We start from the raw sequence: 23540 nt of genomic DNA on the forward strand, positions 1-23540 counted from the left end.
TTCCCGAGCGGCAACACTGTCACAAGTCCTATATTCGAGTTCTATGATCCCATACCGGAAACAGCTGGTCCATTGTTTATACTTCAGTAACGTCATAATAGTCATAATATTTATTGTGAGTTATACGGGAAGTCAAAAGCACGCTGTACTCTTGGTCAGCTATTTGTTGATTCAAAACAAAGTCTCCCTAGCAGTTAGAAATTCCTGATTTCTCGTAATAACGCAAAATGGAACATATCAAGAACTTCTTTGAGGATACTTTATCTTTTAAGCTTGATCCATCGCTATATATTGTCCAACGATATTTGGGGAAGTTCTTCCAGGAAAAACTATCCACACATCAGGTGACAATTGACCTGAGGAATTCTACTGCTACCTTGACGAATGTCACTTTTAATTTAAAGGTATGAACATCTATTCTAATATGTAGTTATTGTCTTTATTGATTTTACTTGACCAGTGATGGAAAATTCTGGTTGGGTTGATTTGTTATTTGCATTGAATGTAATTTATGATTACTAGGATGGAGCTAGTTATCAGCAATTTCATTCTATTTTCAATGTTTTCCAATGCTTTTCAGCGAGTGTCATTGAAATTATTTCTTTTCTTAGAACAAATAGTATCTTCATCGGAATAACTCACCAACAATTATTCATATGATTGTGTGGATATAGATCGATTCTTTCTCATTTATGATATTTGCTATCATACAAAGTTCTGTAGGTATGTTGTCTCCCCAACAAAGTATACATTAGCTGTATCTCCAAAAGGCAGCCATTTTGTTTTTCCAAAATTTCATGTGAATACACTCTCAGTAGCATTAATTTTTTGACACCTGCTTGGTTGTTTTTCCCTACATCCTTTCTATACCATAATAACATTTGAAACTGGAAGAGTCAGTAGGATACCTACATAAGATACCTACCTAAGATTGATAATAATGATATCAACCTTAATGATGATCGAGATATGATACAGCACACATGGACACATACAATTATCCATATCATTGACAGTGATTGTAATACTTGCCGGTTTCACTAATGTTAACTCGTTTTGCAAAAATAAATTTGAAGTCTAATATTTTTTTCTTTCAATAATTTGAAAGGCCTAATTTCTACACCAGTTTCAAATAATCATTATTGACTTTTATTACAATACCATATTATGTGATATTCGTAGAAAGTTGTTATTAACAATGCTTCACTAGCCTTTCTTTGTTATGTACATGAACATGTATATAAGTGTGTGCGATTTCAAACCGCAACACCCTGTTATTTAGGTACTCGAAGAGCTCTATCCAAATATGTTGACAGATATGAATTATTATCATTTTCAAGGCTTACTATGACCTGCAAAATTGGTCGAAAGTTCGAGAAGGCATTTTTTTTATCGGAAAATTGGGTACCACATTCGATTTGGGCATATTTCGAACAACTAGATTTCAAGTTTCAGTCCATTATCTCATACAGGGTGTTAGTTATATGATGACAAATTTCCAAATTCATGATTTTATGACTGACCCTTCATGAAAGTCTATGAACTTTACAGAAAAGATGAAGTAACTATTCAATGAAATAATACTTCACATACTCAGCTACGAATTTATTTAGGTTGTAATTGTTTCATGGAGTTGTCTCTAGTTTGATTAACATCAACTAACCAAAAGTTGAAAACGTGCTATTGATTTTAGAAAAATCACCAACAACGGAAATAAATTAAATGATAAATGAAACAGTTTTTTCAGATATTGGAGTTTTCGTTATATCCTCCTTCAAGCTCTATACATTCATCATAACGTCGTCTCAAATTCTGGCGGATCTTCCTCAATTGGCCTGGTGTTATTTCACCACACTTCTGCCTTATCCTCTCCTTCAATTCGGTCAAATTTCGTGGTCTATTTCTATAAACAGTTTTTTTCAAATATCCCACAGAAAAAATCTAATGGAGTCAGATCTGGTGATCGAGAGGACCAACAAATAAAAGGGCTGTTCCTTCCAATCCATCTTCCTCGAAAATTTTTATCAAGATATTGCTGCACAGCAATCACATTGTGAATGGAGGCACCGTCTAGCTGAAATATAACATTTCTGCGTTTTTCAATGCTTAGTTCTTCCATGAAATCAAAGAATTGCGTTGTCAAAAAATTATAAAATCCACCACCGTTCAGTGTGTTTTCAAAAAACACTGGACCTATTATATGGTTTTTGAATATTCCTACCCAGACATAGATTTTTTTATGAATATTGTCTTTTTGCATTTATCATTCAGTGTGGATTCTCCCTGGCACAGTCCATGGAATTCTGAGTGGACACTGTCCCATTAATGGTCAATGTCGCCTCATCGGTGAAGGGAATATTGGCCAGAAAGTTATTATTATTCAAATATTCACCTTGGCAGAATAATCAGAATTCTAACCATCGTTCCTCTTTCTAACGTGTAATGTGCAAATCTCGTGAAATCTGCCGCAAGCTATTTATCGGGTTTTCTTGAACATACTTTAAAATTTGTCCCTCTATCTCTATGTTCCCTCTATGTCTAGGTACGTGTGTTTCATTTACCTACTCTCATAGTTTTATTGAATAACATATTGATCCTGGAGACGGTTGTATGGTGAATTCTTCCACGGCCACCCACGTTGATCGAGAATTATCATCAACTAAACACACACTTTCAATTCTCTCGACTAAGTTGATATTTACCATTTTGAAAACTCGCAAAACCCTGTTATAACTCTCTTCACCAAATACTCGTGGAAAGCGTTTGACGAACCTAACTGTCAAAAATATAACAACAAAAAAAAAAGAGAACTTAGTTTCAAAGCCTGCTGGCTTATTGATCTAATCATATGAATATGCCATATGAAATGAAATCATGAGAATTTTTATTTATTTATTTATTTATTTCATACACTATTCTACAGGATGAACCCAATTAGAGAATAGGTAGTAACAGTGGCATTTACAAATATGTAATTACATAATATAATAGGCCTTTTCACCACAAAATTTTTCGTGCGCATGCGTCAGTATCAGTCATCTTTTTCTTCCTTTTTTTTGTAAACTACCATGTTAAAGAGCCCGCAACTCATGTTTTAAAAATTATAATATAAATTGAAGTTTATTAATTGTAAAAAAAGTAGTGAGTCAAAATAATCAGAAAAAAATGTTTATACTCCATTGTAATTATGTTATCTGTACGAAAAGGAACAACAAAACGGTGTTATGGAATATGTAAAAGTAATACATGATACAAATCATTCAAAACCAACACATACTATTTTATAAATTTTCCAAAGCCTTGTCTTGAATATCTCAAAAAAATTATCAAATCATCAAACAAATTACATATTAAAGCATGTGCGAAATATGCATTATGGGTGAAAAAATGTGGCAGGAGTGACCGAGGCTTTAAATCTATTGATGATGTTACCAAGGATACTTATATTTGCTCACTGCATTTCTTTGGAGAAAGTGGTCCAACTGAACAAAACCCTGACCCTTTAAGCTATCAGAAAATTCAACATTCGTACATTATTCCTTATTGCATTTTTGACTGTAAATTTCATATATATTATGTTGTATTAAATATTTCCCTCTGATAAAAATTACTAAACATATTCAATTCAGTATTTACATATTTGTCTAATTAATAATGTCATATGTACAACCTGAAAATATTAATGGCTTGATTTATTTATTAGTTCCATAAGTAATACTCTTGTCAACTGAAATATATTTTCAATTACATCAAATAAATTGACATTATCAATAAGAATAAAACTGTAAATACTATTTTTTTTATATGCAAACAAATGCTGATACCTGAGCTCTCAATAAGCTCACTTTTTTCCTTTTTGCGGACGCCCATGACGTTTTAACCACCTTTTAATTGTTCACAATTATGAACCTCAACTGAATTATTAACGAATGAAGCACCATCAATGGTTTTTTACAACAATTTATTTGTTTGTAAAGATAATATTCCTTCCCAGCCATTGTTGATTAAAACAGTACGAATGTTTTGAATTACCGCCATTTCAATATGACAGCTACGCTTGCGCTCGTCTTATGATGATGAAAAGGCCTATTTGTGAATCAATATAAAAAAAATAAAAATAAAAACAGAACAATCAGTTTGCTAATAAATGTCTTTTGATTGTACAATCTGGCAGTTGAATGTATCTAGGACATGACTAACAGAATTAGAGGTATTGCACATTGTATAAATTGGAGATTTTTTTCATTATATTTGTACGCGGAGTGTTGAGGAAAAATGTGACACTATTCCTAGAAGACCGTCTAGGAACTCAAAAATTGAACATATGTAACAGTTGAGAGCAGGTGATGATATTGTTCAGGACCTTGAAAAAAGAAATGAATAATATTCACGCTTTACCTCGAGACTACAAAAATTGTTACAAGCAATTCATTTGCCAAAATCTCTCACCGAGAAGAGGCAAATGTTCAAAACAAGCATATAAAGGAGTATTTTCACAATCGTTGGTCGACTACTTATTATACCCAAAATCAAATAATATGGATGAAACATTTTCAACTTTTGATTTTTGGGACATCTATCTGTAACTCTCTGTTACGATGGTAAAACTTCGTATTCGAATATTTCATGTGTTTCTCATTTCAATGGCTACTTCACCTTTCCTTTGAAGTGTACAGTTTGTTTGCAGGGTCAGTAAAAAAATCATGAATTTGGGAATTTCTCATCATATAACTTACGAACTGTATGAGATATTGGGCTGAAACTTGGTATATAGGAGTTTGAAATATGCCCAAATGGGCTATCTACTTTTCCGTTAAAAATGTCTTAATGACCTTGTCAAAATTTCGACCCATTGAGCAGGTCATGGCAGGCCTTAAAAATAAGAAAAATCCATATCTATCAACATCTTTGAATAGAGCTTGTCGAGTACTATAAATTGAATTTTTATTTTTCAAAATCGATTCATGGGTTCCAAAATAAAAGGGTGTTGCGGTTTGAAATCGCACACACTGTATGGTTGATGGGTCTCTGCATCAGAATTATGCAATAAAGACAGCTGGGTCTGATATACCCAAAAGGAGAAAAATTTAATTTTCTAAATAAATTTGTATTTCTGATAAGGTGTTACATAAATCATTTATATGGACAAATAGTTATGAAAAGAACGGGAAACAATGTCCTATTTTTAAAACAAAAAAAAATCGATTTAAAATAAAAATGGTATGCATTTTTGGTATCGTTGCACTAAACACCATGTATAACAATTATTCCTAAAAATTTGCCGTACATGCTTGACAAACAGATACAGAATGTTCTAGGAATATATATATTTTTTACAAAACCGCCATGTAAATCTTGTTTTCCGATCTTTACAGAAGGCACATCTTCCACGTTTATTTTGTTCAATTTCGATTTGCTCAACCAACACAGTAGCACTAAATCTAGCTGCAAGCTGTCGAATTTCTCTTGGCAGATATTTTAATTGTTTCCATTTGAATTACTTCTATATATAACCATGGCGTTTATACCAGCAACATTGAGGAGCCCATATATAACTACCATGGGCCACCTACGCGTATTTCTCGAAACATATTTTGCAGAAAGTTGGTCAACTGTATCAACTTCGCCTTTGGTCGAATTGTAAAACGTAATTATCTCTGGTTTCGCCTCTGCACTAGATGCCTCATCAATAGAAGAATCATCAGGATGAAGAGTTGATAATAAAATAACCTGCTTATTTTTTTTTCGGTATATATGAAACGATAGCCATATCTTCTGTAAAACCAAACATGCTTGACTTTTCTGGTCGTTTAGTAAAAAAATCATTGGGAATTTGCCTCTTATTTTTTCTAAGTCTTCCCACAATTGTCAGCTGATGATTTTTTAGTAAATTATTGGCCACTCCAACAGAGGTGAACCAATTATCCATTGTAACATTTCTGACAATGGTAAACAAAGCAAACAGATCAGATGAAACTTCTTCGAACAACCGAGTCAATCTTTCAACTTCTTTTTCCTTCATTATTCTGTAAGAAATATAGATTTTTTTTCAAATAAAATTGAAGCCTTGATTACAAAAATAGGGATGAAATTATTTCAGATATATAAAAAAATACTTACCTAAAGAAACGCGTCGGTTCTGCAAGACCGAAATCTGCTCTAAAATCGTTGTTGTCTAATACACTGCGTTGAAACTTCTGTAGTACATGCATCGTGAGCTAGCTCGAAGGTACTACTGAGGATCTCCCCCCATGCCCCCTCCGGGGTTGAGTGCCCTGAAGTAAAAACTTCGCCCCACAACTAATTTGCGAGGAAAACTTAATACTCCACTCCATCCACCCTCGCTCTCCGAGCGGTCCTCAACTTACTGATGGGCACTTCAGCAAGATTGAATCTAACCTCTTTTGGTCGAAAGTCAGCCTTTAGGTGCTTGTACTTTCTGATCGGTTAGTACTGAGGCTCATAGCACCGTACGCGCTTTTATGTAAAAATGCCATAAGCAATTATGATTGCTTAAGACTTATAGACCCGATGCGTCCACTGCACGGTTAATGTCCCCCCCCTTTTATTTTTTGAACAGGTCAACTCAAAACATTGAAGATGGCGACTGGGCGCCATTTGGGCTTCTATGACACATCATTTTGAATCTCCTGACGAATACTTCACAACCCTGGAATATGAAGTCAATATCTTCATCTATTACAAAATGGTGGAACATTTAATAATTTCCTGAATACAAACACATTAATATCGATATTTCTAAAAATATTCCTTTTTATCTGCCATGAGGCAATTCCAACAACCCGATAAGGTTTTTATGTCATTTTTTTTAATAAAAACGACAAAAAATGTCAGTACGACAATGAACATCAATAAATTGATGGATGTAGCCGTTACTACGTGGTAGGAAATCGTAATGAAGAAAAGAGAAATGAAACTTTCTATGTTTTTCACCACTTTTATTTGTAACTAACGTTACTGCAGTTTCGTCATATACGGACATTTTCAAACTTATACAATAAACATGTATATGTATAATGAAGAAAAGAGAAATGAATGAATGAACAATGAACATCATTGTTCAGTTAGAATATTCTCATTTAGTTTTCGGTTTTACTAGTAGAAAGGTACCACGTCATCAATCTTAAAAATGGTCAACTCTCGTCCATTGGAAGAAAACATTGAAGCGATTTTTATCTGTAGATGACCCCCAGGTCATCCGTCCATTCCGGAAGAACAGCAAGTGCAAATAATTGGTGAGATGGTAGTAAATCCTCAACAGTCTACTTATTCCGTCGCGAATGTTTGTGAGGTGTTTCCTTCTACTGTGTGACGGAAACCATTGCAAGGCAATTTTATTGAGCAAAAAACTGCTTCATAATATTGTTTTTTCAGTTAATCTTTTTAATTTTCTACAGATTATTTCAGGGATTTCAAATCAATTTATATCATATTACACAATGGAAGTCCGAACTGATGAAATGCATTACGAAACATTGTCAACCACCTTCAAACAAATGTTGTTTTGTGTTTGGTTGTTGCAATGTTTTTTTTTATATGTATCTAATATGTCTGATGGTTTTTAATATAGTAATATTGTCAACACGAAAAAACTACTTTTCGAGGCCTAAAGAAGAATTTAATTAAATTCGAAACGACGAAAATTGATCCTGTTACCCAACCAATCTTTTTTCAGAAAAATTATTGGATCACTAAACTAGTTTATTGGAAATATAGTCCGACAAGAGTAGACGTTTCTCGTTTGCTGCTTACTCAAAAAGTTTTTCAACATTCAACATCAATATACAACACACGCCTAAAAATAACTGAGTAATAGTGCTAGACTGTAATCATAATCCGTGAAAAACGGGACTTGACAGGCATATTCCCTTCAGTGTTTTAGTTTGTGTCAAATGTTAGCCCTCTCTCAAAAACTGTTATTGCCAACCATATTCTGCCCTTGCCCAGGCAGGTATAAAAGGGTCCCTTAGACTCATGACTAATTGGTTTCTACCTGCTTTGGAAACTGAAGGACGATGGTTTTAAATAACAAGGAAATAACGAAGAAATCCAACAACCTTAACAGAGAATGTTTTAGAAGGATGCTAAAGCCTGTGACTTCCACTATCTCGCTTGACACCCATTTTGAGATAAAACTATTTGTTTTAAGATTATTTCATATTCGACTTTATAGTTGTGTTTCAATACTGTTAGAAATTAGGTATTCTACCAGCAATGTTGATTGTACATGCCATAAGTAAAACAATCAAAACAACACGTTCCAATAATGAATTTACTTTCCATTCATTATCTCCACTGTTCTTAGTCTCATATTTCATTTTGTATGTTTTCCTAGATTGGGAATTTTCTGAATATCGTAAATTATACAGGGTGTAACATAAGTACGTAACATAAGTGACGTATTCCTGAGACAATTTTAATAAAAAAAGTCTATATGAACTTGTGTCCGAAAATGCTTCGTTTCGGAGATACGGGGTGTTGAAATTGATTTTATTGTTCGTTTTGTAATAACAATATAACAATTTATTTTCCCAAGAAACATACAATATTCATAGCAGGAAAAAAAACAATAAAAAAAAAATTAGTATATCATAACTAAGTACGAACAGAGCACACAAAAAAAAAGATAAATCAGAACTGAAACTTGAAAAGTATATAAATATACATACATATATACATACATTTACACACATATAGGTTAGGTTAGGTCCAAATTGAGTGGGTCTATTCGACCCTCCACCGCAACCCGCAAGGGTTTATTGTGGCTCAAACTTATTCTCACTCGACCAAACAAACCCAGCTTCTTAACGAAGCCGATTAGTAGACTAGCTTCTGAACTGAATTTACAGGGAGGTCAGTTGGAGTCGTAAAATCGACATCCATGTCCTCTGTAGACTAGCTCCTGAACTAAATTTACAGGGAGGGCCGTTGGAGTCGTAAACTCGACATCCATCTCCTCTGTAGACTCGCTCCTGAACTAAATTTACAGTGAGGTCCGTTGGAGTCGTTAACTCGACATCCATCTCCTCTGTAGGCTAGCTCCTGAACTAAATTTACAGAGGTCCGTTGGAGTCGTAAACTCGATATCCATCTCCTCTGTAGATTCGCTCCTGAACTAAATTTACAGGGAGGTCAGTTGGAGTCGTAAACTCGACATCAATCTCCTCTGTAGACTAGTTTCTGAACTGAATTTACAGGAAGGTCAGTTGGAGTCGTAAAATCGACATCCATCTCCCCTGTAGACTAGCTCCTGAACTAAATTTACAGGGAGGCCCGTTGGAGTCGTAAACTCGACATCCATCTCCTCTGTAGATTCGCTCCTGAACTAAATTTACAGGGAGGTCAGTTGGAGTCGTAAACTCGACATCCATCTCCTCTGTAGACTCCCTCCTGAACTAAATTTACAGGGAGGTCCGTTGGAGTCGTAAACTCGACATCCATCTCCTCTGGAGACTCGCTCCTGAGTTGAATTTACAGGGAGGTCAGTTGGAGTCGTAAACTCGGCATCCATCTCCGATGTAGACTCGCTTCTGAACTAAATTTAAAGGGAGGTCAGTTGGAGTCGTAAAATCGACATCCATCTCCTCTGTAGATTCGCTACTGAACTAGATTTACAGAGAGGTCCGTTGGAGTCGTAAACTCGACATCCATCTCCACTGTAGACTCGCTCCTGAAGTAAATTTACAGGAAGGTCAGTTGAAGTCGTAAACTCGACATCCATCTCCTCTGTAGAATCGCTCCTGAACTAAATTTACAGGGAGGTCCGTTGGAGTCGTAAGCTCGACATCCATCTCCTCTGGAGACTCGCTCCTGAGTTGAATTTACAGAGAGGTCAGTTGAAGTCGTAAACTCGACATCCATCTCCTCTGTAGACTCGCTCCTGGATTAAATCTTTCAGGAAGATCAGTTGGAGTCGTAAACTCGACATCCATCTTCTCTGTAGACTCGCTTCTGATCTAAGTTTACAGGGAGGTCAGTTGGAGTCGTAAGCTCGACATCCATCTCCTCTATAGACTCAGCGTCAGAAAGAATTTTTAAGTTTACTCTGTCCATAAAGGTCCCACGAGTAGCTAGGGAAAGAAGGTCAATCACGGCAGAGCCCCGCATTACCGTGACAAGGCGATGCTACAACGAGAGGGCGCCCGGTATCTCGAAGGTTCCGTAGAGACAGAATTTTTGTTAAATTTTTTTGAAGCATTCGGTAGCTCATTGTAAAATTTGATACCTTTATAATAAATGGAATCTTGCCCAATATTTGTTTTCATTTTCATTAATTTTAGATTGCTTGAATATCTTGTCAAATGGTTGATTTTGGAAGTAAATTTGAATGTTTGAGCTTAGTTTTGGCCATATGAATGAATATTCATAATTTGAATTTGTGTAAGGATGACAAATCTAATAGTTTTTTTTGGTTTATACAAGGTGACTGTAGGCTCCTTGTAGTTCAACTTGTATATACACCTTGTAATTTTGTTCTGAATTTTTTTAATTGGTTTCAATAAGGAATTTGTTGCCATTCCCCATACTGATATGAGATATTGAATTTATTGTTTCAATGTGTTTTCTCTATGATACATTTTCATCTAGAATAAGACCACGAAATTTAGCACTAGAAGAATATTTAATATTTTCATTATTAAATTTAATTTGATTTTTTGAAACAATTGATATAGATCTTTTTGATAAGAACATATATGAAGATATCTGAAAATTCAGTGTCATTTTATGGCATTGAAGCTATAAATATATTTGATCGAGGTCTTTTGAAATATTAATTTAGATTTCTTGTACACTATTTCCATTGTAAATTAAAGTGGTGTCATCAGCAAACTTCTAGAGGGCGCTGCGTACGCTGCCATTATTTATTTCAAATTGCCCCAATTTTTTTGAAAGTAAAATGAACTAATAACAATAATTAACTAAAATGTAAAGACAAAAGTAAATCACAGCAAATGCTCAAAATGCTGGCTTTGTTCATGATAACTCAACTGTGCCCTTCTTATTATTCTTATATTATTCACTGCACGATTAATTTTCCTCCTCCTCAATCTTCCAAACTCTTTAACAATGCTATGTTGAAAGTCCTCAATGTTTTGATATTCTCTGACGATAAAGTCTATTTTTCAGTGTACCCCATAAGAATGTATCCATAACACTTAAGTCTGGAAACCTTGCTGGCCACCTCACCGGCCCATTATTCTCTATCCATTTACCACCAAACCGTTCAGTCAGGTAATTGGATACTCTCCTGGTAGTGTGCGGTGGAGCACCATCATGTTGAAACCAGATGTTGTTATAGTTAGCCAAAGGTAGATCATCCAAATAGTATTCGAAAATCGACATTGAAAACTGGTGATAGGTTTCTCCATTAAAAAATCAGGTCTTCTTATTAGCCAATTACAAAATTATAATCGCCTTTCGGGATCACCTGAATGCAATTTTTGAGATATGTGTATTTTGTAACATTTTAAACAGCTTTTTTTGAGATGTCTCCAAGCAGTTGTATGACAAATATTCATTTCGGAAGAAATATGACGTATAGATTTCCCCGGGTTCATGTTTATCTGCAAATTATTATTTTTTATGAAAAGGACATAATGTCTAACTTATCAAATTTTCTTTAGTTTTCTGGTACATTCTGTCTCCGATTTTTTCCTCGGCTTTTCAAATGAACCAAACTCTGTGAGATTTTGATCTAATATCTTGAACATAGTTCGATGTGGTTGTCGTATTTCGGTTTAAATACATTTCCGATGTCCTAACACTGATTCTATCGTATTTGTAATAAATTTGTATCATATCTCGTTTTTCATCACTCGTGAAAGCCATTTATCGCCAAAAATTCAATAACTGGTACAACAACAAAATGTCATTGAGTGTAACAAATTGAAAGTGAAATTTAGAAACATCAAAGTCAAAGCCCATTGTGAAAAGAATGATAACTTATGATACATCATTGAAAAGGTAAAATCTGGTTATATTCAAAACAGAAAGAATCTAATGTAGCTTCCATAAGACAAAATAAAGTTGATGATTGTGGCCGGAAGACGAAACATCGGATAGCAAATCTGAAAACACCATAATGTAGCAGGAAAAAAGTGGCAATGTGGAATTGCATTTATTTCCGCATCCTTCGAAAAATAAAGCCCGGGAAAAATAAAAACCATTTTCCAATATTTGTTTTTTCCAGATATACTCGGAATTTCAGAACTTTCTCAACGGCATATTGTTAGTCAGGTAAATGCGCAACTTTACCCCTATTTAACCATCTTCGTATCTGTCATAGTTTCCGAGATCCCTATGGTGAGGATCGAATTTGAAACACCTTGTATAACTCATTCAGTGTTCTTAACAATATTCAAATTCTTCTATGGGATTTAACTTCAAAGTATGTTTACATCTATTTCATTAAGTATCGTTTTTGGGAAAGTATTTATTGGCAAGCTTCACATTTATAATCTCACCTCTCATAAGTAGGTACCAATTCCACTTGTAATCGTTATTTATGCATCTTATTGTGCCATAGAGTCCCTGTATAAGAGACAGTTGAGGTCTCGGAATCTTGAAATATTCTAATTTTCTTTGTCTGCGACTGCAATACCTGATCCAACCTAACACTGTTTCTTATAATATCACTTTATTTTGATTATAACTCATTTCATAAAAAAATCAATGAATATATATATGTATATATATATATATATATATATATATATATATATATATATATATATATATATATATATATATATATATATATATATATATATATATATATATATATATATATAATCTTGAACCCTTTTACCCTCAGGGTGTCGGGTTATCATTTTATTGTTGCTTTATGAACTTTTGCCATTCCTTTCTATCTCTAGTCAGTGTATTTACTTCGTTCCATTGTTTATTTCTTCCTTGTAGAATCTTTCCTATCATTTCGTTCCAGGTTTTTTCAGGTCTTCCTCTTCTTCTCTTGTTTTGTGTTTTCGCTTCATAGATTTGTTTCACAGGTCTATTGTTTGGCATTCTCTGTATGTGTCCCCACCATCCTAATTGTTTTTGTTCTATAAATGAAATAATGTCTTCTTTGTCTAGTTCTTCTCTTATTCGTGTATTTCTTATTTTATCTCTCCTTGTCACTCCTATAATTCTCCTCAGGTATTTCATTTCTGTTGCTTGTATTCTACTTTTCATTTTTTTGTTAATATCCAAGATTCACACCCATATGTTAATACTGGCCTATATATTGTTTTGAATATTTGTAGTTTTGTCTGTTTTGAAATTTCTCTTTTGTCGATGAAGTTCTTATTCATTGTGTTCCGTCTTCACCTCCATTTTTTTTGTGTTCATATAATTAAGAGATATTGTGTTTGTCTGATTATTTTTTCCCATATTTTTTTTTCTCATTATCGCGAGAACGACTGTGCGTTCCATGTTTGGAGAAGGCTGGCTCGCAGAGAAGTGAACAGATACCTTTTTGAATCGGTTGTCAACGGCTCGATAAGTGATCTACCTCGATAATAATAATTTCGCTCTACAAGTGCAAGACTTCGATAATAATAGTTATTCATATAAACACTTGTGTTTATGCCCAGTTTCCTCTCTAAGAAAAGGAATTCAATCAACGTTGGATCTGGATGCAGAACGATTCCAAGGTAGGAAAACACAGTCTCGTGTAATAAATTCTCATCATTATTCTCTGGCCATTGAAAGGCAACTTTATAAAACCGGTCAAACACTCTTTGAGATAGCGAACTCCTATTTTTTTACAGTCCATTTATCAAATACAAAACACATTGTATAGTACAATTTTATGGTTTTATCGATTCTGTTGTTAATTTCTGCTTCTTGTCTTCCTTTTTCGTCTATTGTTACGCCTAGATATTTGAAATCTTTTACTTGTTCTATTTTTTCATCATCTATCATTATATTTATTTCTTCGCCTCCTATGGTCATCACCTTGGTTTCATCTTTGTTTATTCTCATTTGTTTTCTCTTCAGTGTTTCATTCCATATTTTTATATTATGTTGTAATCGTTCTTCATTTTCAGATATCAGTATTATGTCATTGGCAAATGCTCCCTCAGCTATCTCTACTCTTTGCATATTTTTGTATCCAATGCACATACTAATTTACTAATATTTGAAAATTGTCAAACTTGTGAAACTTTCATAAGGGAATATCAAAGTTAACCAGATTCAGCACCTGTTGAAGAAATCAAATGTAAAATGCATTCTAGAACATTATCGAGTAAGATAACTCGATTATGTTCAAAGTGTGTGTGCTCTCACACAATATTGTTTCAAAATAGAATTGAATTATAAACTTATAAAAAACATATTCAAAAAGAGTTTTGTGAAATGGTTACAACCAACAAAAATCCAAACGGTTGAAACGTAAGCAACATTTAAATGAGTGGTTAGTTACCTGTTGAGATGAATCAATATTGTTAATATGTAAAAAATGCAACAAAAATTACATGCTGTATAAATAAAGCATTATTGAATTATGAAATTAGTATATTATGCAACGATCATGTAATGATGGTTATTAAGACACGAGCATTAACCGGGATACGAAACGAGCCGAAGGCGAGTTTTGTATGGTATATGCGAGTGTATTAATAACCATTACATGAGAGTTGCATACGCTATTTTTTCTAATCCCGATAAATAATGAAAAACTATAAATATTATATTCGTATTGAACACATTTACATTAATTGACTCATATTTTTTTTAAAAAAACATAAACTTAATGGTATTATCATGGATATATGAAAACTATAAAGATTCTAATTATATTTATATTGAATATAACAACTGTAATTAATCTGATCTTTTAAAAATATTGGAGTCGATGGTATTCCTTCTATATCGCTGTTTTCAGACATTTTGATAATATAGGTAGGTAATATGAAAACTGATTTTGACAAATAAAGCAATTAGTTACTTAGGTTAGAATCTAGGACAAACAAAGGAACAGGATTCTTGATTGAAAAATTATGGGTTTCTATTGGTTGATAATCTGTATCGTTATGAAAAATCTGTATCATAATGGATATCATTATGAAACGGATTATGGTCATATAAGTGTAATGTTAGAGTACGGGTGTAGAAAAACAAATTTTTACTTCTTTCAATGTCACTTCTGTCATTATTGTTAGCTTTGGACTTGACATTACTAATGCTTATAATTTGACTCCCTGTAATTTAACAAAAAGCAGCTTTTCGCCGAAATATTGTTAACAAATGAAGTGTATTTTACAATCAACTAAACGAGATGTTTGAGCAGCGGGTTTCCGACCCCTCGCTACATCCCTGGGTTAGTTCTGGCGGCAGACAGTGGACATAGCCACGGTTTTTGTATACCTACTTCACTAAATTTGGTACAGGAAGCTTCAAAATAACGTATGGTCGGTCAGTAGTTTTATTTCTGTGTCGTTTCAAAAAACCGGTACATTGTCCGAAATAACATATTTTATGACTTAGGAGAATGGAGGACAATGAATAATGAATCTCCGAGAAGGCGTAACGACTTATTACTTCAAGGTCGTTACGAATGGATCATGAGATGGTATATATAAAGATGCTTTTTTTAATTTTTGTTGAGTTGATTCTTTTCAATTATTGAAAATTGACTTTCGAAAGTGGCTGTATTGCCAATATCAGTGAAACGTGAAGGTTTACTTTCATTGGTTTTCATTTTAGAGAGCATTATATAGAGGCATTATATAGATCATTTGTGTTGTATTGCGCCATAATATTGTAGTGTCGTCGGCGAATAAAGTAAATTTACCAATTATAGTCAAGTCATTGATATAGAGTGGAAATAGGGTAGGTCCGAGAACTGAGCCTTGTGGTACTCCGTTAGATATATCAGAAACATCAGATACTGTTGTATATTTGATCCTTTGAATTCTACCCAATAGATAAGATGCAAATCATTTATGTTTCCTGAGCAGAATCTCGTGATTCGCACAGTCAGATGCTTTAGAGAAATCGCAAAAGACTGCTGCTGTAATCTCCCTTCTATTAATGTTACTATACACCCGCCTTACAACAATTAGATGTAATGCGACTCCAGCGTATACAAAATAGTTTTGTCAGATTTTCCTACGGTATCCGAAAATATGATCACATAAGTCCGTCCTTTCGAGATTCTGGCTGGCTTTCACTCAAATATCTAAGAGCAATACATAGAATTCTAGTTTCGGGATATCCGCCTTACTTACGTGAAACACTGGTTGCACTATCACACAGTGGCACTTCTCGTAATAGGCATACTTTGCTCATTCCCAGGCATTCCACCGCAATATTTACTCGAAGTTTCTCCTACAATGCGGCAAAATGGTATAACAGCATCCTCACAGACTTTAAAGAAAGTTCAATGAGAAACTTTAAGAAAAGGTTGAAATACATGTTTCTTACACGACACTGATAGGGCACGACATATGCAAAAAGATTTCGGCAATTTCTCACATACCCGAATATTATAAAAAAAAAATAAACATACATACCAATCGAGGTTGGGTTTAAAAACAGCTCTCATAGCTGAACTTCGCCTATTCCTCATTTCTTTGAATTTTATTTAATTTGTTCTTCTTATTGTGACGAATAAAGACATATTATATTATTATTATTATGGATAGCCGGTTTACGTTTTAATATAGTCATTCCTCAACTTATCTACTCAACAATGTATTGGTTTCAATTTAATTGACGCACTAGGCACTACTCTATCATATATAGTAGTGCCTAGACTACACTCAAACTGCAGTTTGAGTAGAGCCTAGATGATGATAGCACGACCAGCTGTCGAAAGCGCTCGCAGATAATTAAATAGAAGTTATAAAGCTGCAAATACTTTTTGTGACTTCCATTAATATTGAAATACTAAATACTGAAAATAAAAAAAAATTGGTTGCATCATAAAATATATAGTGGTTCGAGTGCTTTTATATCACAAAAATACTCAATAATTTTTGAACACAATTTTATAGACAGAGTAATGCTTCTCAGAAGAAGGTTTCAAATGATTATTTTTTCGTTGTTGAAAATTAATTTGACTGAGATACTAATGGATTTAATTCTAATTTTTTCAAGTGCTACGTTGTTATTCTATAAAATACCTGGTCTCGAAATACTAGGTACTATTGATCGTAAATAGAGCTATGGTCCGTTCATAATTTGTCGATAGCACAAAATGAGGGCCCAAGTCATAAAACGGTCGTAAAACTCGTAAAATCATAGGCGTAGGTTCCTGAGGTGTTTATTCATTAAATATAAAGCTTCAGTTTATATTCGAAACTTGCCTTGAAAGGGTGAAGTTGTTACGAACGAAAATAATTTTTGGTTTAGTACATTTTTTAATCGCATTTAATTTACGGCTCGTTGGTGTTTCGGCGTCTACGGCAGTAATTAACGTCTCTAATATTTATTTTGCGAATTTTGTGCAGTGCGTGAGTAACTTTTTTTCATATTCCTACAAACATATACGTACCTTTCGTTCCTGCTTGTTTTGTTTGATTGCTTGCGATGGCTTCGTCATCATCATCAACATCATCAAGTTTTACACCGTACTGTTGCGTACAGTCAGTAAGTCTGTCTATTCACCAAGAGAGAAGACTATTGTTTTGAACGTTCACGATGCTCTGGTTTCTCAGAATCCCACAAACACTGTTCAGAACATAATCAAGAGTTGTGCCAATATGACGGGCGTAGGGGAGTCAACAATATATAGGTTCCTATCAGAAAGAAAAAAAAAGGTATAGCTAACCCAAATACAAACGAATACTTAAAGAGGGGGAGAAAACCTATTGAAATTGATGAATTTGCCAAAAATGGTATTCGAAGGAAAATTCACGAATTTTTTTACAAAAAAGAAATACCCAACTTGAACAAAATTTTACAAGAAGTTAGAGACGACCCGGATTTGCCTCATGTCGGACGAACCAAATTGTGGCAAGTTTTAAAAGAATTAAATTTCTGGTGGGAGAAATCAGACCGAAAATCACTTTTGATTGACCGGGAAGAGATAATATGTTGGAGAAGAAAGTATCTAAGATCTATACGAAAATTTCGGGCTGAAGGAAGGCCAATTTACTATCAGGACGAAACGTGGGTAAACGCAGGTCATACTCTCACAAAAATTTGGACAGATAAAAATATATCAAGCTCCAGGCAAGCCTTTATGGAAGGTTGGTCTACTGGTATTTATCCACCCTCTGGTAAAGGCAGTAGATTAATAGTTTCTCACATTGGCAGTGAAAAAGGATTTGCTAAGCATGGTTTGTTGGAATATGAATTCAAAAGCACAAAAGACTATCACTAGGAGATGACAGCTGATGTTTTCGAAGAGTATTTCGAGCAGATGATTGAACATATACCACCAAACTCAATTATAGTATTAGATAATGCACCTTATCATTCACGACTAGTTGAAAGACTTCCAACGACTGCGTGGAAGAAACAGGATATCATTGACTGGCTGCGGAATAAGTCCCTGCCTTACGAAGATGGAATGGTTAAAGCAGAACTTTTAAAAATTGCCCGGCAACACAAATCTAAGTTCAAGAAATACGTAGTTGACAAAATGGCGGAAAGACGAAACATCACAGTCCTTGGACTTCCACCCTACCACTGCGAATTAAATCCAATTGAACTCATTTGGGCACAAATGAAAAGCTATGTGGCTAGAAAAAATACGTCATATAAAATACAAGCTATACGTGAATTGTTATATGAGTCTTTACAACATATTACAGAACAAAATTGGCGAGATGTAGTAAGACATGTAATAGAAGAAGAACAAAAAATGTGGGATCTTGACAATATAATTGATGCGACTGTAGAGACACAACCGCTAATTATTAACCTGCAAGACGACTCGGATTCCGAAGATGATCCTGTTTATTTTGAATTTGAATAGTTTTGTAAGTAATCGTAGTTTATATCATTTAAAAATAGGTATTAATTAAATAAATGTATCTTTTACAAATTGCAAGTAACTTATTATTTTTGAATAAAATAAAGAAATTTTTTTGAAATAAAAATACAGTTTACAGTACCTACAGTTTAAGAATATTAATATATTTATTTATTTAAAGTAACTAATGTTTCAATCATATACTCTACGACACTGGTCACTCATTTCCACTCAAAGTACCTACATAATCGGATTAAAAGTTTTATAGCTGTATTGTATTTCTTCAGATACAAGGTGGGTTAGTCGAAAACATCTTAAACTGCCAGTTTTAGTTTGGTTTTTGTTATTATATCATATTAGCTGTCCTCTCTGTATTTCAGTTCTCTAATGAGGGTCAAACTTGCAGTGAGCTATCAACAAATTATGAACGGACTATAGTTGAAATATAAACTCTTTTGTAGATTATGGGGATTTTCCAAAATTTTGTATAATTTATTTTGTTGAATAACAGTTTATAAAAAAAAAACCAACTTTTCCCATACCAGAACAAAAAACACTGTCTCTTGATACACGTTTCGCTAACAAAGTTATTATCATCAGGAGATGATAGAGTCCTTATTATTGGGATAATGTTAACTTGGTTAGTAAAATGTTCTAGAGTAGAAAAAGAGTTTTCTTTAGATTCATTTTATGCTAGAGCTCTTCTGAACGAGCTGTCATTACAAAAGTATATTTCCATATTTTCGATAAGGTTAATAATTTGATGATCTGAATTTATTTCGATATTTCACAATATCGTTTTCGCAGTTTTTCTTCGAGAAATTCAATATTGAAAATAATATATTTTTGAAACTATTTTTGTTATTATTATCAAACTACTTGATATTTTACTGTACAACCCCGATTTCAAAAAAGTTTTTCAAGGCGAAATAGCATTTTGAACAAATATTTATTTGAAAAAATAAATGTTTTCGAGTTTCGAATTCGACAATTAAAAAATAGTTTTTAAACATTTCATGACAAAACTCATGAGAGACGATGGGGAACGTAGTTTCTCTTTTTTCTTACAAGTAAATTGAAAATATTGTTTTTGAATAAATTGAAAGGGGCCTGCCTATTTAAGCACGCGGCAGTTAGTTTAGTCCACGACTTTGTAGGGATAGCAAGCGAAGAAACAAGTGAAGCAATACTGAGTCAAGTGGTATTGAAATATAAGTATTTTCAAATTGTATTTTTGAGTCGAATGATGTTGATTTATAAATATGTCACTCAACCGGGAAACCATAGGCGTAACAATAGTTTTGATATTAATATTTCCCTGAGACTAATCAATTCTTCAAATAATTCATTCATGTTTGATCCTGAATAAACAACAAAATTTACAAGATTAGAAACTTTATATCTTCAAAATTTTTCGAAAACTATATATTTCAGTCTCATTTATTCACTTTTGCACTATCTTATTTTCTGTTTGGAGAACAGCAAATGAATCTATGTTTGCTTGAAAGTGGTTGACAATGTTACACGGTGAATTTTATTAGTTCTGTCTTCCATTGTCTATAATATGATTTCATTATGATTCGAAATCTATTAAAGAACAAATAAAATTAGAATGAATAGCTGAAATATCAATTATATTAAGCAATAAAACCTGAAATGAAAATGACAACAGAGTAAAATAGAAATGAAAAGGAATAAAAATAAGCAAAAAATTAAAACTAAGATAATTTATTCATTTTATTATATTTTCATTTCAGGTTTCATTACTCAATATATATGATATTTCAACTATTTATTTTAATTCTGTTTGTTCTTTCATAAATTTTGAATCATAGTAGAATCATATTAGTTAATGGAAATCCGAACTAATGAAATTCACGAAGTAAATCTATAATCAGGAAATGAATAATATCAAACTGTTCTTTTATTGAGTATCATATACGAAAAATTGATGATATTATTATTAATCAAACCTCTGAAACATTTATAAATTACCATATTTGGAACCAATATTGAACTTGTATAAACCAAACTATTTATTGGACTTAAATTCACTCTATAAACAGAAAAATTAGCTGCTTCATTCGTTATGTTGAAAATAATACAAAGAAATCAAACTTAAATTTTATTCGAATTGGACATATTCAGAACTATGCTACCAGACAAAACAAATCAGTGTAAAAAATTAATACTCAATGGAATTTCATAGTTTGCATTTTATTTTAAAAATTTGTTTTCAATATATACTTTCTGTAACCAGTTTCATATTTGACTTCATTTCATTGTAACTTTTTTCAATATGTTATGTGTTCATTGTAAAATGTCATATTTCTGTTATTTCATTATACAGTTAGTTATAGCCCCTAATTATAAGCATTTATTTTTTCTAGGGACAATAAACTGAATTGAATTGAATTGGGAAAGTAGTAAATTCTATATGTTTTTGTTATGAAAAGGAGATATTTGTTGTGTGGCGATAAAGTACAGTTTATATCAACGAGAAGTGTATGTGGAATATTCATAATTGAATTGTATGTAAATAGCCTAATGGAAATTCATTTATTATGGCACACACATCTTCCACCATTACACATCTTTGTAATGAATGTAATGTGTCTTTGCGATTCAACAGACAGATATTTTATGGTTGTTTTTCAAGATGTATTGACTGATACTAAAATTTTCTGGGTTCAGAACTCGAATATGTGGTACATTCTCTTCAAAGCGGTTTCAAATAGGTTGTTTACTCTGACCAATATATTTTTTTCAAAAACAAAACTCAAGCACTACAGGAAAATCTTTAAGGCGCTCCTAGAGCGGTGCCTGTGCGAAAATAGTGATTCACATTGGATTTGACAAAATCCATTTGGAAAAACGTTCCCAGGAAGTTTATTCTACATAAACGCCGTTCTCCAAATGAAAGAGTTCTTGAACAGTGAAGTTCGAAGTGTACTGAGTTGAACCTCAAAACGATGAGCAGCCACAGCCCGTCGCGTATCTCTGTATCTGTAGAGTAGGGAGGGTGAGTGTAAGCCCACAGCGCCTAGGCCACATGTGACCAATTGTACATCCTCCAGAGGAGTTGTCCTTCTAGGTCATCGTCCATCCTCCCGAAGAGTTGTCCTCCTAGGTCATTGTCCATCCTGTCTTTTCCAGGAAGGTGGACAGGTCACTGGGAGACATCTCCATATCGGCAGGGGTAGGCCAAGACTCGCCGAACACAAACTTATTGACGATAACTCCGGGCACTCCCCTAGAACATGCCTGATAGTCTCATCTTCCTGTTCACACATCCTGCGTAGAGGTGTGTCCACCAGCGCCATATTATGGAGGTGTTTCCTTTGTTGACAGTAGCCAGTCAGAAATCCTCTTGTTAAGCGTAGATTTTTCCTGGTCATCGCCAGATATTTTTTCGGCGCCAGCTTCCCAGGGTCGCCCAGGGTGATCCTGGCAAGATTGCATCCTATGATTCCATCCCATCTCTTTAGGGATTGAGCATGGGTGTAACATTTGGATAGTTTCGCAATTGTCGAAGTCATCAGGCCGTAGGTGCCACTGGGTCCTAAAATTCTTAGTCCAGCCGCTTCCTTGGCTAAAGAGTCGGCAATGCGATTACCTTTACTTCTGTCGTGCCCTTTAACCCACCTCAGGATAATGTTTTTATCTACCGAGGCTTTGGCTAAACCTTGGTGGCACTCTAGTACTAGCCCTGTAGTCCGTCGCGTATTTCTGATATGCACCGCTCTTGGTGGAATCAAACTTGAACACTTCCCGTGAAAGTATCTATGGAAGAGAGAAACATCTCCAACCTTTCTTCGATGTTCGAGACTATCAAGGTTGCAAGTGATGTTCGCATGTTCAATCAGGCGGATGGCCTGGATAGAATCCCAGTAGCTTCAGGGTATGTTTGGGACGGTGCTCCATACGTGAGAACAGTGTTCCAAATAAGGTCTGATCTGAGCTTTATGAAGCATCAAAAGTTGCTGAAGTGTGTACAATTTTTTGGTTCGGAACAGTGTTACAAGCTTTTGAGAAGCAGCCTTTGCAAATTTCAGCGACATGATTATGCCAAGACATATTGGTGTCCATTTTAACGCCCCAAACAAACTTATCGTAGCAGAAAGCGGAATTGTTTGACCTGACATTATTATATCCGGTTCGGAAACATGGTTACTTTCACCCCAATTCGAAATTACTTCTAGATCCTCATTAAGATATTCAACATTTTGTTGCCGGTGAAGATGTAATTTTGTCATCGTTTTCATTTATTTATGACACTATACATTGTCGCAGCCGATGTCCTGGAATCCAAATGTAATGACTAGACAAGTGTGCTCTCGTCAGCAAAGCAATATATTGAATTCTGGTTTTTCCAATAAGTCGTTGATATACAATAAAAAGAGATAATATGGATCCCTGGGGAACACCAGCGTTGATGGTGAAAGTATTCCAGAGATATCCATCGATGGCCACTTGCAGGGAACGTTCTTTCAGGAAGCTGAAAATCCATACACAAAAATGATCTGACAAGCCATAGCATCGAAGTTTGGCCAGTCACAGTCATCATTATTTATCTTGTCTTTAGGATTATATC

At 34.0% G+C, this 23540-nt stretch overlaps 1 protein-coding gene across 2 annotated transcripts in view; it reads left to right on the forward strand.

Moving 5' to 3' along the window:
• The first annotated feature begins 73 nt into the window (after positions 1-73).
• Atg2 (Autophagy-related 2) overlaps positions 74-23540 on the forward strand; it is a 151450-nt gene continuing 127983 nt past the window's right edge. For both annotated transcript variants that reach the window (XM_074186199.1, XM_074186200.1), the window contains exon 1: positions 74-404. In XM_074186199.1, coding sequence (XP_074042300.1) covers positions 228-404 — 177 coding nt within the window. In that variant the 5' untranslated portion in view covers positions 74-227. The remainder of the gene's footprint in view (positions 405-23540) is intronic.

This window comes from Leptinotarsa decemlineata, unplaced genomic scaffold, assembly GCF_025532065.1.
Source record: "Leptinotarsa decemlineata unplaced genomic scaffold, Ldec_3_MD MMD2_tig00078422_RagTag_RagTag, whole genome shotgun sequence".
Taxonomy (NCBI): Eukaryota; Metazoa; Arthropoda; class Insecta; order Coleoptera; family Chrysomelidae; genus Leptinotarsa; species Leptinotarsa decemlineata.